Consider the following 18,031-nt stretch of genomic DNA (forward strand, 5'->3'; position numbering starts at 1 on the left):
AAATGGTTTGATCAAAGTTGGATRGTTTTAGCAAAACAGAAAACAGTGGGTCTTCCTGTGTTAGCTGAAACTAGCAGGTGTGGAACCAATTTATTGTGCATAATTTCTTCCAGTCTCTGCAGAAGTAACTGTGAATCTTTCAAACACCTTAAATATGGAGTAAATAAAGACATTTTTGGTATATTTTTATTTTCTGTAGAGWTCATTCAAATCAGGCATTCAAATGCAAAGTCCACTACTTGGCAGTTTAAAAGTTTTCGAGACTCCCAAAGAGATTGTGAATAAAGCCTAAAAGCAGCTACTAAGCTGTACTGATGCATAAATATTGTTTTGTCGTGGGTGGAACAGAAAGTCTGTGACAGAAATGCTTTGTAAATTTAATGATCTCTTTAGTATTTTTATTTTCTGTGTTTATTAATTTCTATGTGGCATTAGTCAAAGTTTACTGGAAACAATATGTCTTTGGGAGTTCTACTTTAAAAAATAGTTGTTTTTCTATAAAATGCAATATTAAGTATGATTACATTCAGATATTTCTTTAGATAAATTGTTTCATAAGAAGCCCGATAGAATATCCAGATATTTAGCTTTCAGAATCTAGAAGTAATACRCTTAATGTGTTCAGAGTGTAATTGAAAGATTAAGCATTGGGAGTCCCAATTTAGTCTTGATAAGCTGAGTAAATACTACTACATATATTCTTTAAATTTACCAGATTCAGACTATGCATTAGGAATTGTCTTTTTTATTATTATTGTTTTTAACAAGTATAAAAATTTCTCTATATTGACACATATGTGACATCTAAATTTCTTTTTGAAAGGGTGTCTGAGGAGATGAATATTTTCTCCTTTTAAAAGTTTCCTTATCTTTTTTTTCAGGCAAGAACTATTTTCTGTAGAAATATGAGCAGTGAGACTGCTTCTGCCTGTTGCAGATTTTTTTTCTTTAATGCATTAGTCTAGACTGACTTTAGTTCCCAGTATTTCTATCAATCAGGGACGGTGTATCCAATGGTTAATTTAAGACTGAGTTCATGGTATTTGGTTATTGTGATGTTGCCAAATCAAATATACTAGAGTTGAGGTTTTCTGCTTTTCTTTTCCTTGGCATGTTGTTTGATTCTTTCTCCCTTATYCGGTCATGTAAATTTAAAAAAAAAWGTGTGGAAATTGAGGGTCATGGAAGCTTTTGCCCTTCTTCCAAATTTGCATGAATAAAATGCAATTTAGAAGTCATTATGAATATGTGGGCAGATAACTGACTAAAATTTGTTTCTTTCAGAAACCAGGCTATAAATAGAAATATTTGACATTACTGGGATATAGGAAAGAATCATAGGTAGTTGACCATAGAGGAGGTGCACAAATTGTGTAATAAATATCTTTAACCCATGTGATAGAAATGTATGTCACTTTAATCTATCACTCACTCACCTTAATAAAGTTATCTCAATATATCCTTTCAAAACAGGGAAATGTATTCTTCTTTTCTTCCGTCTGGACAAGCCTGGCACCAGGAGGTCTGCAGTTTCTTTTAATTGCAGTCTTTTAACCAGATTCAGAGCAAAATAAACCACAATATGTATTATTCTGATTTATTGCAATGCTATTGTAGTGGTAAAATAACATATGATTCTTAATTCTAGCCATTTCTCAAATAAGGGTAATTGTGTCTTCTTGACTTCATTAAATGGAATAAAAAAGCGTCTGAGAGAATCTGAAATTAATCACATTAATAATGTTGCCCTGCATCTTAACATTTAATAAGACTCTTCAAAAATCATTCTTTAAATGTATTTCCTAGGAGAATCTCTCTGGCCACGCCCCGACAACTTTATAAATCCTCGAACATGACTCAGCGCTGGCAGAGACGGGAGATCTCTAACTTTGAATACTTGATGTTCCTCAATACTATAGCAGGTAAGGCTTCTGGCTCTTCAGTCCTTGATAACATGTTTAYGTTTGTCAAAGTCTTAAGTGATTTGATAGAATACGTTTATCCCTCTAGAATTCAGCTGCAGCTTTGTGATATATTCTGAAACACACACACATTAAATTTTAGCAGAAAATGTTCAGCCTATCAGGCAGACTTTAGATTCATGTATTGCTGTGAAAGCTGTTCCTTGCTCCCCTTCTGCCATTTCCACTGCTGACAGCTTTGTCTGAAGCTTTATTAGAGTCAACAAACCATTGCCAGAGACTGTCTGGAAATAATAATGGGAAAATGTAATTTCGCTACTTCATCATTCTAGCAACAGCAACTAGACAGCAGAATAACAACAATATTCTGCCTAGCACAGATGTCACCTGGATTGTGGCATGATTAGATTACAGCATCTTTTCTTATTTAGTTCTTTGAGATGAAATATAATATCAGATTAGGTATCTTAAAATGAGAAATAACTGCCATAGATAAGCATTTGTTATTGGCAAAAGATGAGCTTTTSTGGCAATTGTCGTTAGTTAAACATTCAGAAAGATATGAAAGTCCTTTCACCTTTTCCTTTTCTACACATTAACTTTTCCAGTGTTAATTTTAAATGTAAAAAGCAGCAGTTTTCTACACCAAATACAGAGATTTMCAGGAGGTTGTCTACTATTATGATTCCTGTCTGTAGCACACATGCTGCTTGTGAACCTGCCTGTGGAGAGCATTTCACTTCAGTAAGCTTTCATTTGAAACCCAAATTAAATTCCACCTGGCAACTTTGTACTCCAGAGTTACAACTCTCATCTTGGTCCTGACTTTTACACTCGAGGTTGTCCTTAGGCCAGACATAAGACACATGTGAGTGTGAAACCCAAAGGTGGCACTTGTTATGCTGACCAGTCTGAGGACAGTAGCTGTGTACTTCCCAGTAGGGCAGTGGCAGAATTTGGGAGCTGTCAAAGTCCCTTGAATCCTCAGGCTTTGGTCTCTGTGCTTAGATGGTAGTCATCTTCCATGCATCCAGTAGTCACATGGATGTTAATACATGTGTCATCAACTCCTCCCAGTGTGTATCAGTGTGATACAGAAGTGTTACCACTGAGCAGTTGGAAAATCTGAGGGCATGTTTTCCTTGTGCAGTGGAGCAAAAAGAAGAATCCCTGAAACTACTGGAGGGCTGGGCTGGAAAGTCCATATGGTGAAGTCCAATGCAAGCTCACCAGCTTGCTTCCCAAACATTGTAGCTGCAACCCCGCAGATCTCTGCTGGAGGAAGGAGCCCTGCTGAGCGTTTATTGCCTCTGGTGCAATGCCAGGAGAAGGCTGCTGTCCTGCTCCTGGACACTGGCCTGTCTCCAGATGCTTCGTGCCTCTCACACATCCACTGCACTTCTAGTGATGAGGAAATACAGGCATACTCTGGCTGGCTCCCTATCTGCCTCACCTAAACTTGGAGGATTTACCGGAGAACTGGAAAGTTAGACTAGATCSCCTCAATCTTTGTCCAATGCATTATCAATAGAACTGGCCTCTGCTTGTAATTTCCTTTTTATTTATTCATTTCTTCTGTAAGCAGTGAATTTAAACTCTTTAAATGAGAGTAGACAAAAGCTCAGCCATTTTTTTATAAATTATTTTTTATTTTTAATCTGTTTAAAACTCCAAGATCATTATTTTCTAGATACACCACCAAAGCATTTAAACCTGGAAGACACCCTTATGTCTGAAGTCAATTAGGGATTGCAATAACACACTAAAATATCTATCAGTTAACAGCTTCAGCCTGAAGCGATKCCTTCAGAGTATCTCAGACGTCAAAAGAGAAATATTTTTTTACCTATTTGATACTAGTGCTGCTGGGCAACTTTATAACCACACACTTGCGGTAGTTGCACAAGACAGGCTTCTCTTAAGGTCATTTGGTATCACACATCTGCAGCAGGATGGCCTGATATTAGCATTCCAGGTTCTACCTGACATGCCAAGGTTTGAAGGATTACTATTTATTATTTTTGGTGTATGTCCATGAGTTTGTGTTCTATTTTGAAAAACAGTTTCGTCACTCTTCCTTGGAGTGTCTCTCTCTGACTCAGAGCATTTAATTTCTACCATATTTATTGGTATCCATCTCTTACAGGTAAATCCCACTTGTTCATGTAATCTCATTTGTTAATTGCATAGGATCCCTTGCTCATTTCACAGCTTTGTCTACCATTTTATAAAATCTTTCAGCACTATGTAATTTCTAAAAAAAATTAGAATTAAATTTATCCTTGGTATCTTAACTTGCCCATGACGCAGACAGAACCTTTTCTGAAAATAACATCAGAGAATGAAAGCTGACTAAAACCCAGCAGGCAATTCTACACATGACAATAAACTCTATTCCAGTTGGGATCAAAACCCAARGTTTTCCAGCTTTTTGACAGAAGTAAAAAATCCTCTCAAGTTATTTYTTGGAGGATCAACCAGGTTTTGTAGTTTTAGTGAAGTCTGCACTTCATCTAGAAAGCTCATTTCCAAGAACTCAGGAAGTACCTGGGGGTACTTTTGCAAAGAATCTCCTCATAGAGTTTCTGGCACACCAGAAACCCCCCCACAATGGAGTGCATATGAGCTCAAAGTCCAGCTGAAGGGGAGAAAGCTTTGAAAAATAAATATAAATTAGCAAGTCTAGAAGTTCTCCCATCCCCAAGCTGATTCTGGCTCCAGCATGCRTGGCACTGTAACAGCTGGGCCTGAGATCTGGGAAACTGCAGGGTTGAGAGCTGTGAGRCAGCCTGACAGCACTTCTTGCACAGCTGTAGTTCCATAAGTCTTCTTGAAAAGTGTTCCTTAAGAATGTTTCCCTTACAACAAATAGGTGTTTTCTAATGAAACACTAATTAAACAAAGAACTCTATCAGAAACACAGTAAAGCAAAGAACTTCTACTAAGTTGTTGCCCTGGTTTTGATAACAGCTCTTRTATACACTGTTTGATAACTGTCCAAGTACACCTTTATTCAATAGACACAAAATGCATYGCAGACAGGACCCTCAGCAGTCAGAAAAAAAATACAATATTTTATATTTTGTACACAAAAATAGAGTACTGAATACTTGTGACATCTTTTCCTAAGTAAAGATGTGTTTTCTTTTTTCTTGGAAATCCGATTTCTAAATATTTTCTTAATTGTACTCTTTTGTAATAAGATTCCATAAGAAATATTTCCTTATAAGTTACAACTCATTTGCCAGTAATTGTTAGTGTAGCTGTAATGACTTAGTTTTAGAATATAACTATTTAAGCACCATCTTGTTCTCTAACAATATTATTGTTTTTAGCTTTTGAGAAATACATCCTTCCWTTTTTTTTGCCATAAAGTTCCTACTGGTTTATGCAGCAAATCTAAGCTGTAGCTTAGAAACATGGAGGTTTGACGCTTAAGCGTTGTGGATTATCTTCTGGTAAGTAGGTAATAAGTAAGGTCACTTTGCTGCTTTTTCTTCTCATCCAAATAGAGGCCCACTAACAAAGTGGTTTAGTAGATCTTTTGACTGTTCTTTGTACCTTCCTTTCTTTTCCTTACAATTATTCTTAATTAGTGCCTAGCCGTCCACAAAAGGGTGAGAAAGCAATTTTCCTGGGATCTTTCTCTGAAATTACACAAGATAGCCTCGGAAGAGAGACATTCAGAAGGATTCTGTCACAGTTTATTTCTCTCATTGTGACATCATGAATATGGGTCCTTTCCCACAAGAAGTCCTTTGCCTGTGTTTAATACTGTTTAAGACAACACAGACTGATTCTGTGGAACAGAACCACTGAAATAAACATGAATCTCTTCTTAAATCTCTCCCTGGTTTGCCAGGATGTCTGTCCTGACAAGCATGGCCCCCGGCTTTTTTATATGTTCTCAATATTTGAAGTATCCTCTTGGAAAAACTGTCATTCTATGACTTTTTTTTTTAATTCTTACATCGTCCTATTACCTCTTCTGACAAATTGCCATGTGTCATTTTTAGTTTCACTGTGTCTTCTGTGATCTGTGATCATGCCTTACTAACAGTCTATTTCATCTCTTTCTAGATCAGTCCTTATCCAAGTTCATGTGATTGTCAGGACTTGCATTGGCTGATGTCTCACTGAAATTTCAGTTCAAAAACTCTCCATCTTCATAACACTCCAAAGTCTTTTTTCAACCTGTTTCTTTGGCCCTCTAGTCTGCTATTTTCTCACCTTCCTGTTCTGTTTCCAAGCTCTTCACCTTTTTCTTGCCCTCTTTTCTGGCTCAAGCATATTTCATCATGTTTATAGCTCTGGGCTTTCCTCCCATAGGTAAACATTGCACTCTGCTACTTATCAATCAGTCTCAGTGTTATACTCTCCATGCCCCTGGTTTTTGTCCCGGTTGTTTGGACATCAGCCCTCCTGCTCACCTTTCCCCTCCTTCTACTTYATTCTCAGGCAACCTTTTGTTTTGAAGGCTTGGATGAGCCTTCAAAACATGGCCTAATTGTCCTTTCTGCATGGGATCAGCATATATGTCAACTGAACCCTCTGGGTGATATAGGAAATAAGTAATTTTTGCTATTCTGAATTACAAAACTATTGAAAAGAGTACTTAAAAGAAATTCCACTAACAGCAAAAGGGATTGAGAGGAGTTGGAACAAGAAGTTGTTTTTTAATATCGTCACAGTGCTCACCATATTAGCAAGAAGTCTACATTTCAAATCTATTTCTCAGTATTTAACTAATTTCTGCTGTTTAATTTATTTTCAATTTAAACAGTATATTAAATGCGTGCTTGCATTTGTATTTATTGGAATTTAAATTCTTCTAAATCCTATATGCCACGGCTTTTAAAAGAAATGGAGAATAATTGCATCCATAATTTTCGTGAGCAATTTCTTGTAGTGGAAAGGGATTACTTTTAAAGGTTTGTGGAAAAAAAATGACATCTTCAGTTAGGTAATAAATTCAGATGAACTTCTTCTCCCTTACCTTTTTTTTTGCCTGTTTAGCATTTTCCACTTTTTTACTCTCTGATGTACAAGCYCTCACTGGTTAATTATGTATATATTTAGCTACTGCATGTGTTTGGCTTATTATTGTCATCTAATTAGATGTAACTCGAACTACTTACTTCTAGAAAAATCATTAAAAATTCTTTCCTAATGACCTAGAGATGACAAAATGTCTGTAAAGTGTGAAGAAGCAGACAAGCACAGGAATATCGTTCTTAAAGAGTGTTAATCCAGATGCTGCAATCATCTAATTAAACAATATTTGCTGTCATTAACATTTTCACCAAGGAATTGCAGTTATAATTTCTTTGTCAGCTGTCTCTAGCTCACTTTACCTTCGAAACTGAAGTGCCATATAAAAACATGAAATTGGATGGTTTAATTAACAAGTTGTTTTTTTTTTAATGAAGAAGCATATCCAGTATTTCTGAGATCTCATTTACTATGCCTCTTTTTAATTGTTCAAGTAGATTAATGTCACAGGGCTTGAAATATTTAATATTCAGCCTTTAATATTAATCTCTGTAAGCCTACTTGAGGGGAAATCAGAAGCTTCTGAAAAGGTATAGGGACTACCAAAAGTCATATAGGTTTATGTTTTATATTTACTTAGCTAAAGAAAGGACCAAATAATTCTTGCTGGAAGCACCAGACAATTGATGAGTATATTCACCTGCTGACTTTACTCTGAAAATTACCAGTTTTGAAGCTAGAAATTATCAAGACAGCATTTCTCATAAAGTGAAACCACTAATACTTAGCATGTTTAGAATTAGAGATTTGTAATCCCATTATAGGCCTAAATCACTGTCCTTTGATGAGATAAGTACAGATGCGTGGTCTTACCTTGTAGGTTTGGTCTCCTTTCACAATTTAAATTATTTTCRTCTACTCGAGTCAGTTGATATTAAGAAAAAAAATTGTTGAATTGAGAAAAACAAATCACTAACTTTTTAATTAAAAATAAATTAATAGCTATTCTTAGTAGTTAATGTCTTCATAAATAAAAGATATTTTACAAAAATTGAAGTAGGAGAGATGAGAATATTTTATTTTTTTTCACAAGACTATGCTTATATTTACCAAATACATAATCATGAACACTTCATTGTTTGCAACTTAACCTACCTAAACTAAGGGAGAAGCTGCTTCAAATTATTTCTCATTGTAGAGTAAAAACCTGCACAGAGGAGTTACTGCAGTGCTCTGACATGGAGCTAATGTCACATAATAATTTCTTCATGTGTCTGTATTATATGTAACCACTCAGCAAAAGAGAACTCATRCAGCAGTTAGGCTCAGGATTGCTTTTTCCTTGTCCTATTCACAGATTTATGATTTTCCCATATGGAATGGGGACAGAAAGTCAAAATCTTGACTGAATATTAAAATTGGATTGATATCAAATGAATGAAATAAGTATCAAAATTAAATAAAAAATAAATAAAATCACAGTATGAAAAAAACTTCAAATTTGAAATTAGAAGTAATTTTGTTTCTTTCAAAAGTTTGCAAAACAATGTTCTCACTTTTTGAATGTTTCTACAAAATGGTTACTGCTGAAGATTTTATTATTATGATCTCTTTTCCATACAAATTTTGATTCTGAAGAATCTTCATTTATGCTTATGCTTTGTAATAAACTACAGTCATCTCAGTCATTCTCTTACTGGATCTCAAAGGTTTTTTAGTCTGCTCTCTGCATAAATCCAAATRTCTTTCCATTGTGGAAGCTTTTGCACACCCTTCTGTTAATTAAAGAATAATTAGTGAGAAAAACATTTATTGTATGATACTGTAGTTTTATAGAGGCCATATTTGATAATCTCAAGAAACTTTACAAGTCATATATAATTAAACCCTTTCCAAAGAGGAAAATAATGTAGAAAATGATGCAGGGTTGTCTTCCTTCAAGACATATAGACCCCCCTTATTAACAAAGTTATATTTGCACCCTAATTATATTTTTTTTGTATTCTTGTGAATGTCTGTATGTTCAGAGGATGCACGATTATTAAAAATATGCACTTTTCCAGTATTCAGTGAAGCTATGTTCAAAATAAAAACATGCTTTTTGTTCATCAACTTGTACTGAAAAAGTAAGGTATTTGTAGAGCAGTGAAAGTTTCACATTTCAATAAAGCAGAACTGATTTTTGTAGACAGTTGCTACTCTGAACAAGGAAGCCTGTGTTTTCCTGTGCTGTGTTTTGTACCCCAGGAATCTGTCCAGAATCTGGAAGGAAGCAGTGAGTGAGACAGGGCTGTAAATCTGCTGCAGGACTGGGAATTGTTAACCTGGATTATTTCAGTCTGCTAATTATATTATATAAATATATACACACATACATTTGTGACCTGATTTTGTTTTAAGATTCGTGTTGCATATTGTGTGCTTCTCACTGTATCAATAGAGTGGATGTTCTATGCTGAGAAATTTCATTTGTCTTATCACTGAAGTGTGAGACTATGCTAAACACTAGAGAACACAGAAATAACAGCCTTTCCCAAACACAYTTTTCTTTGCAATGAATTCCTAATTTTCAGTTCACTGCAGTTTCAGACTGTTCTTTTGAAATGGTGTCTGAAGATGGCTTTTGCACATTTGAGCTGCTGGGATGACAGAAGTGTTTCTTTCATAATTGAAGAGAGTGGCCTGGGGTAGTCAGCTCTGCCTTTTAGTGGGGAGAGCTGTATTTAATTTTCGAAGTGATTACAAAATAGTGTTACATCAAACATAACTTTCTCCACTTTGATTCCACCGTTGCCGTGGAATCTCACCACTTCTTCAGCAAAGAAGAGCCAGAGAGAATAATGGATTAGTATGGACTCGCTAGGATAGACCAAGATTTCCAAACCTCAGATTTAGGCCCTTGCTGTTTGGAGTCTCATTTAATCTTTTCCAGCTATGATACTTCATAAAGATGCTAGGAAAGTAATAGTCTAGTTCTTTTCAATTTCTGCATTCATTCTATAAAAATATCTTAATGGAAGTAAAAAAGAAAGTGTTTATTGGCATATGGTGCTTTTTATTTCTTAAATCTTTGGATCTTAAAACATACTGTACCTTTTATATTGTTTCAATTTGTGGGCTGACTTCTGGTTCAAGTGCATCTAAATGTCTGCTTTTGTTTGGAAGATTTATGCCTGTCATGTGTGACCTGGAACATGTGATGCAACAAATGTAACCACTAGATACTTTTTCTGGCTGGAGAAGTGGACACTTTTTCCTAATTCTTAAAACTTTTATTTTCAATAGGTCGAACATACAATGATCTGAACCAATACCCTGTATTTCCATGGGTTTTAACAAACTATGAATCTGAAGAGTTAGATCTGACCCTTCCAGGCAACTTCAGAGATCTTTCAAAGGTATGCTTCATTTTTGTTAAAGAATGTTCAGCCAGTCCTTTTAGAGATTTTGTTTTATATTTATAGTCTGGGTAAGTAAGGTCTTAATCTTAAAAGCATAAAGGTCTGAAATAGATTTTTCTATTTCCGAATTATTTTATACTGAATCTCTACATTATGCTACTTCCATGTCCCTGATTTATCTGGTTCCAAATCTGCAAGTGCTCTGTACCTTCTGACTTTTGGAACAGGAGCGCATCAGACCACTTGATCTCACTAATTATCCCTCTTAGTTTATGAAAGCTGATCCTTTGGAAATAAAAAGCTTGGACTAGCCTTTCACTTTGTTTTGCAGTGACTGGAATACTGATACAGTATCAGCACTTCTTTTGATTTAATAGTTCATAAACTACCATAAAAGATATTTTGTATTTTAGATACCTTGAGTGCCTGGTCCTTATTGTTATTTTTGGTGTTTTCCCCCCATCAACCAGTTTTGAACAGTTAGTACTTTATAATAAAAAAATTCCTAATATTTTTTCTCTAATAGCACCATGTTGTCATCAATATCCATCTCTGGTACTCTGGTTCTGTTAACAGATTCCAGAGAAGGTCTGTCCTGGCTAAGCAAAGCAGAAACATATGGAAGGGCTCTATTTATGGCCAGCTAAAATAAAGACAAAAATGAGAGTTTGAAACTGAGTTGTGGGAACTATCATTCCTGATTCCTATCAAGAAAGTGTATGCACAATCTTGCCAGTGAAGGTGGGTTGTCCTGCAATGCCCCCAGTGTGAGGTTTCTGTTGTCTGGTCTGACAGCTTTCTTGCATCCTTACCACAGCTTCTCAGTCAAGAGGGGGAGGTTGCTTGTACAAATTGAGTGAGGCTCAAAACCACAGGAAGCTGTCACTCACTGCCTTAAGGAGTGAGGCTGGTGAGGAGAAAATGACCCCCAAAGCCTGTTCTGCAGTCCTGTGCTGCAGCCCCTGCATTCCCTTCTGCTGCTGCTCAGTCATTTGGGGTTTCTGCTCAGTGTTTCTGGGGTTTCTGCTTTAAGTATGGCTTTCTTTCCTCCTCTTCTTGCAAACACATGGGGAGCAATGGAGACATCCTGCCCTGGATATTTCACAGTTTCATCTCTGCTGGAAAGAGTCTGCTTGCAGTACCTCCAGATGTACTGTAACCATTCCTGGAAGCCTGTTTTTGTAAGACTTCCAAAATAATTTGAGTAGGACTTGAATTCGTAATAGCAGATGGAGACACCTAAGTTTCCTTTCACTTTTTTTCTTGGACAAATAAAAAAAATAAATAAGCAAATAAACCCAGAATTTACATTTCATTTACAGTATACTTCAAAAGAAAATAGATTGCTTGATGCTTCCATTAGGTTATGTAAAACCTCTGACCTTTCACAGTATTATAGGAATGTTTCACAAATGTGTTTTTCAATTCTGTAACACCATTGTAATCTGTGCCAAGAACAATAAAAGATCCACAGGCATGATTTAAATGAAGACCTGTGGTCATTTTATACTGTCTCATTCCCTGGCATGTATAAAAGTTTTGCTGGTTTAGAGTTGTTCAGAGAGATAAACCTTTCATTAAGATGCTTACACTTTTCAAAATCTCTCAAACTCACTCAGTGAGCATTAWTAGCACTGCACTTCACCGTGGTGAAGTGCAACAAGATTAGACAGTGTCTCATGAGTCCTTCACTGGGTATTTAATTTGGTGCAATCCGGATTTTTGCTACAGGAAGCAGTGTGATAGCTGACTAGATAGGTTTCCCTCATTACTTAGAAAAGGCTCATTATGGAATTATATTATTATGGCTTGTATTACACATCACTGTATTTTTATTAGTGCTATCCTCAAAAGGAAATATAAAATCAAATCCTTGACTGTTTCTTTTTCACCTAGAATTCATGCAACGTGTCCCTTTTCTTGCCAATTAGAAAACTTAACAAAAACTATCGGTGGTGTCCTCTGGAACAGCTGGGGTTTTGGTCACTGAAAAGCCTATACAGAACTAGTCAAGGAAAATGATCTTTCCTTTCTGGCAATATCCGGGCTGCATTTATCCCATGAATGTAGGAGAAAACACGTGTGAAATCTCTAGAGTTGTGGAATACTTCAGGATAAAAGGGTTGTAATTGCCAATTTTTGGCAGTGTTCATTATAATACCATCTGATTGATTTAATTTCACCATGTTTTAAAAGGAAAAATAGGTTAATGATTTATTTTTAAATGCAGTTAGTCTGGAATGCCTTACTTTGCTCTGTTAAGTATATTTGAGTCCAGTGGCAATTTTTGCATTATAAGTAAAAATTTTCAAAATTTGAATGTATCTGAGGTATTACCTTGTCAATTCTGTTTTCATTTTTGATATTGTCCAGTATCTGTAAGTCCCTTCYTTCCTTGTCATGAAGGTGAATCCTGAGAAACTGGGTGCTTAAAAGTAGGAGTTAATAATTTCTTGTTAACATTATTGAACCATGATGAGCTATCAAGCCTCAGCAAGACCTCTGGGGCAGGCCCACACAGCATCCTTTCCATGAGGTGCAGCTTTCTTCTGTCAGATTTTACCCTACAATGGAGACATGTTCCTGCAGATTTCATGTCAGATCAGAACCTCCAGCTAAACTGTTGATGGACAAAATCTCCTTTGTTAGTTCCTGACCTTCTGTCTCCCTGCAAATTTTGCCCTTCTTAATTTCACAAAGCCTCTGTCCTTGATATTTAGTATTTAATAGTCCTCAAACATTGTTTTGAAATTATTTAGAATTCTAACACTATTGCATCTGTGATAAAAGCCCACAAAAGCAATGCAATTAACAGAGAAATCACTTACCATGCTTTGTTTTCTTGGTGTCGTGGTTTGAACTGTCCCCACGACGTTCCCTCCTTTCCCCCCCACCGAAGAGGGAGAAGGGAGAGCGAAAACCCAATTAACACGAAAATTTATGGCTTTGAGATAAACATAATTGGAAGAAAGATACCTATGTACTCCACAAAGAGTCAGACAGGCTGCATAACTTAAGTTGCAAGATAGATTTATTACTACACACTACTAAGAATGGCACTGGGTGAAAAAACAAAGATAGGGATATTTACAAAGAGAAGAAAAAATAAAATGGACATTTTAAGACACCTGTTACACTTTCCCAGGGACCCATCTCTTTTTCCAAGTCCCCCCATCTCCACCCCTCCCATGTTGTCCCTCACACACAGGGGGGCAGGAGAATGAAAGTCTAACACAGATCAAAACACTCAGCTGTTGTCCAAGCATTGTAGGATACAACATTCTTACAGCTCCAGCTGTGGGATGTGTCCTTTTCTGAGAAACAGTCAGTGTAAAACTGCTAATAGCAGAAAGGAACTTCTTTACCTTGCAGGAGAAAAGAAAAGAAATGTCCTTCAAAGCCCATGTTGTTTTTTTTTCAGCGACGTTGAGTCCGATTATCACAAACCTCCTGGCAGAACACAAAACACAGCTTCTTCTACATCAAAACTTCGTGGGGGGAGCAAACCTCTTCTCTATTTCTTGGCTTCATAATCAAAAACAGTCCGATCCTCAAAAGGCCAGGGTTTTTTTTTCCTCACAGCAAGGTCACTTTACTTCTCTATACAGGTCTCTCTCTCAATATGATGGAAATAGTCCTTTTTTCAAGAACAACTTATCTCCTCCAGCTTGTTCAAAGAACCACAGCAAGGGCACAGCTTCTCCTTACTGTTCTGTGATCTTTAGATGTCTCCATTTTTCTTCTTACATCTCCTCACCCTCCTGCTCTGTTTTTTTCCAGTGYAAGATACTAAAACTACATGCTCTCAATTAACCTAAACATGGCGGCCGCAGCTATMTTGTTATGAATTCTTTCTTAAATASTACAAAATACGTCATCACAGAGGTGTAACTATCCTGTGTAATTGGCCCAGGCCTGATGGTCAGCCTGTCCATCAACCTCAGAACCAATGATGGATTGGCTCTGAAACACAGGAGTGGGGCAGGGCTCTCTTTGCTGAAGAAGAAGAAGAAGGAGACACCCCTAGGACTTCTCACAGCAGCCATCTTTGTGGTTTCTTGATCCCCATCCCCCACCACCAAATATTGGAGCAAGCAAAACCATGACAATTGGTTTAAAATAGCTTTTGTGACTAAATGTATGTGCTAAAACTACCTTTTAAAAAAAATATTTTATGTATTATTCCTCAAAGTTCATGTAAAAATCTTGTGTCATTTCTGATAATCGACTACACTACTTTTGAAATTTTTTAAATTTTGATTTCTAGACAAAAAATATGATACACCACTTTTTGATACCAAAACTCCTAAGTGAATATACGTATCAAATACAATTCATATGTTTTTTGGAGAGAAAATTAGAGGTGTTTGTTTTGCTTACGATGTCAGTAATTGGCTAAAACATGTACCTTTTGTATTTAATCTAAACTTAAATATTTACATTTGTGCAAAGCCGTCTTGAACATGTAGCTTTTTCTTTCATTCCATTCCTTTTTATTCTGGTTTTACATAGCACTCCTTATTGTGATATTTTTACATCCAGATGTTACTTATTCTCTCAGAACAATTGCATTTAAATATTAGTCTGAAATCTACCCTTTTTCTTTTAGGTGTTTGGAAATTCCCTTATCAAGGCTTTTCAGTTTTTTTCCTGTTGCATATAGTTTTAGATTTAAATTCAGAGTTCATGGGCATGGAATGTGCCGTGGCAGTGGGATATATTGGACCTCTCATTTGATTAGACAGTTCAAGTTTTAGGTTCAAGTTTTATTCCTTACATTTACAAGGTTAAAGGTTATATTTATTGTTTGACAGGATCAAAAGCTAATGAAAGAGGCTGTCATASATACACAGATTATCTTTTCAATATCAAACCACCAGGTGATCTGCTTATTTTCTTCTTTATTGAGATTTCCTTTGGAAGAATACTTAGAATATTAAACATTAGTCCAGGAAAAATTTACACAGCCCTTAGTATACAGTGATTTTTTGTGAGTTTTAAGACACTTAAAATGTGGTATGGTTTGTTTGTATAAAATTGTATGACTTTTACTCGTAAATTATAGTGAGTGCATGGTTTTGACATGCTGCATTGTCCCTGCTCATTAAAGTGTAAACGGGAATTTCTCCTCATTTACTTCCAGTCATACATCCTGTTAAATAAAATTATTTTTTCACCAGGCAAAGTAATACTAATATTGACATGTGTATGAAGCATCACACACCCATTCACTGAGTGGAAAAAATTATGTTTTGTTCATACAGAAGGTGTTTGACTGATGGGTGGTGATAAGCATAACCACTTTTCCTTATTACTATGCCATTTCAAGAAAAGGAAGTGATAAAGCCCCAAGGCTTCTAAATGTTATAATGCAAATGAATACATCCAAGTGTGAATATTTCAAGGCAACCACCCTTAATACTTCCAAAAATGTATATGCTGTGGAATGGACTTTATGGTCTTATTAAGAGCCCTCAATTTCTGTAAATTCTCTCTTTATCACATGCCACTCTTCCATCAGAAGAAAAACCACACACAATTAAACATGTGTTTTTCTTAAATAAAAAGTTTATTTACTAACTGGTACTATGAATCTGTGAGTACTCTTATATTTTATATTATTGATATCTAGTTCTAATATTAGGATGCAGAAGAAAATCTGTTTACAAATTTGGGTGAAATTGCAATTTATTTTTCAGTTTAAAGTATCATCTTAAGATGTCCTATTTATAGGTTGTTGCTCGTTTGGTATTTCTTAATAAAAAAGCAAGCAGTCAGGAAAAGCTGTCAGTTTTCAGCCAGAGCCAAATAAAGGCATGTTCAATATTCGTTTTGTACCCAACTACAATTTTGTGCAGCCCATTGAAAAAAAAAAAAAAAAAAAAAAGAAACAAAGAAAGATAAACAAACAAGGTAGCTGCTGCGTGAATTAGAGTCAAGGTGAATGAATATAGAATATTTTAGTGACAAGATAAATAGGATTCAACATTCAGTTCTGCTCTCATGAGATAATACAGTTCTAGGAAGATAGCTGGCAAAGAAGTAAATATTACAGGAGCATAGCATGTCCAGTGGATATAAACAGTAGATGTATTGACAATACACTTGTTCAAAGGCCAGATGTCTAAAGATATTCTAAAGATATTAGCCAGGTAAAAAAGAAAAAAAGACCTTAATAGTAGTGTGGTTTTAATGGTAAATACTTTATTTTTAAATGGGTGAAAGAAACCTAAACCAAACTGAAACAGCAGGTTTTAGTACATCAGAAGTGAAGTGGCTGAATGAGCATTGTCATACAGTGACTTGTTTAATTTTTTTGGAGTAAAGAATATCTTGTAAAACAATTTTGTGGGAAGTTAATTCTATTTAATATGAGTCCTTACAGAGGACTTTTTGCAATAAAAAGACAAATGGTGTGTTTGGAAAAAGCATTTTATAAAACATTATGAAAAGAACGTTTTAAAAAATGCTCAGAACAATTTATTTGACACAAATTCTGTTTCTGAGTTTGTGTTATGGCTCAGAAATGGACTGAGACATCGTCTAYAGATTGAGTTTTGCCTTTGTATTGTTTGTGCAAGTCATTGTAATCAGTGCACACACTCAGTCAAATGGAAATAAAATTATTTCCTTCCATTACGTGAAGTTATCTGCATTTTATAGCCATGATATTAGGCAGCCAAGGTAGTTGACTTTCTGGGCTGAGAATGGCATATTAAAGCAATGGAAAACTGACCAAAACTCTGTATAGTCTACACATTCCACAAGAAATATGACAGATTACTGTAAAGCTTGTCAACTAGTAGGACTCTTGCCTCATCAGGATAAAACTGAGTGAGCTGCTAGTTTGTACAACTGAGATTTAAGGTCTTTACAGAAAATCTGTATCTTCACTGAAGGATGAACTCTTACCATTACTTCCATTACGTTGGGTAACAGCATTTTCCCACATGGATATGAAATTAACACYAAGGAAGCCAGGGGCAGACTTTGCCGAATTTACTACCTGCTATTTTATTAACGATTTTTCTCCTTTCAGAAAATGCCTGGTCATTTGGTACACAAAAGCTGATCGGTTTGTGATTAATCAACAAGTTTTTCAATTGTATTACAAACAAAGAGAAATTTGAGGACTTTCTGTTAGCCTTTCCCATGTGTATGGTTTGCTGAATCAGGGGACATGTCTTTTCCATTAATATGCAGAGAAGTAGTTCACATCAGGATCTCCATCACTGCACAGAGAAGGGACATCAGGCATTTCTTGTATTTGCCCATCATAGGCCAGAGATARATTACGTAAGGCTGAACTAGAAGCTGCAGAGCTGTKTAAGCATGGGCAGCTCCCACTCTCSTTCCTCTGCAGTGCTGCATCCAGACAGTTGTGCCACTTCTGAGATTCCAGTTGTCATCTCTGCATAAATGGGGCCACGTTTGTGCACCATCCCGTCTAGAGCAGCTCAGGGATTTCCAGCTCACCTTCCTACTGCAAGGTATAGATATGCCTAAGCAATTTCCTCAAGAACACTGTAAATGTTTGTGGAATCGGAGAAATTAACCCATATCTCCAAAATCCCAGGCTGCCAGCCAAATTACTAGTTCATCCAGTCCAGGATCTGTCCTGAGAAGCTGAGGTGAGCCTTTCCAGCTCTCCTCTCCTCTCCTCTCCTCTCCTCTCCTCTCCTCTCCTCTCCTCTCCTCTCCTCTCCTCTCCTCTCC

At 36.1% G+C, this 18,031-nt stretch overlaps 1 protein-coding gene across 1 annotated transcript in view; it reads left to right on the forward strand.

The window, feature by feature from the left end:
* LOC130580465 (neurobeachin-like) overlaps nt 1-18,031 on the forward strand; it is a 251,330-nt gene that overhangs the window by 152,506 nt on the left and 80,793 nt on the right. The window contains exons 10-11 of the mRNA XM_057377984.1: nt 1,807-1,922; nt 10,200-10,312. Coding sequence (XP_057233967.1) covers nt 1,807-1,922; nt 10,200-10,312 — 229 coding nt within the window. The remainder of the gene's footprint in view (nt 1-1,806; nt 1,923-10,199; nt 10,313-18,031) is intronic.

Source organism: Malurus melanocephalus, unplaced genomic scaffold (assembly GCF_030028575.1).
Source record: "Malurus melanocephalus ecotype Western Australia unplaced genomic scaffold, MMel_1.1 scaffold_336, whole genome shotgun sequence".
NCBI classification, from domain to species: domain Eukaryota; kingdom Metazoa; phylum Chordata; class Aves; order Passeriformes; family Maluridae; genus Malurus; species Malurus melanocephalus.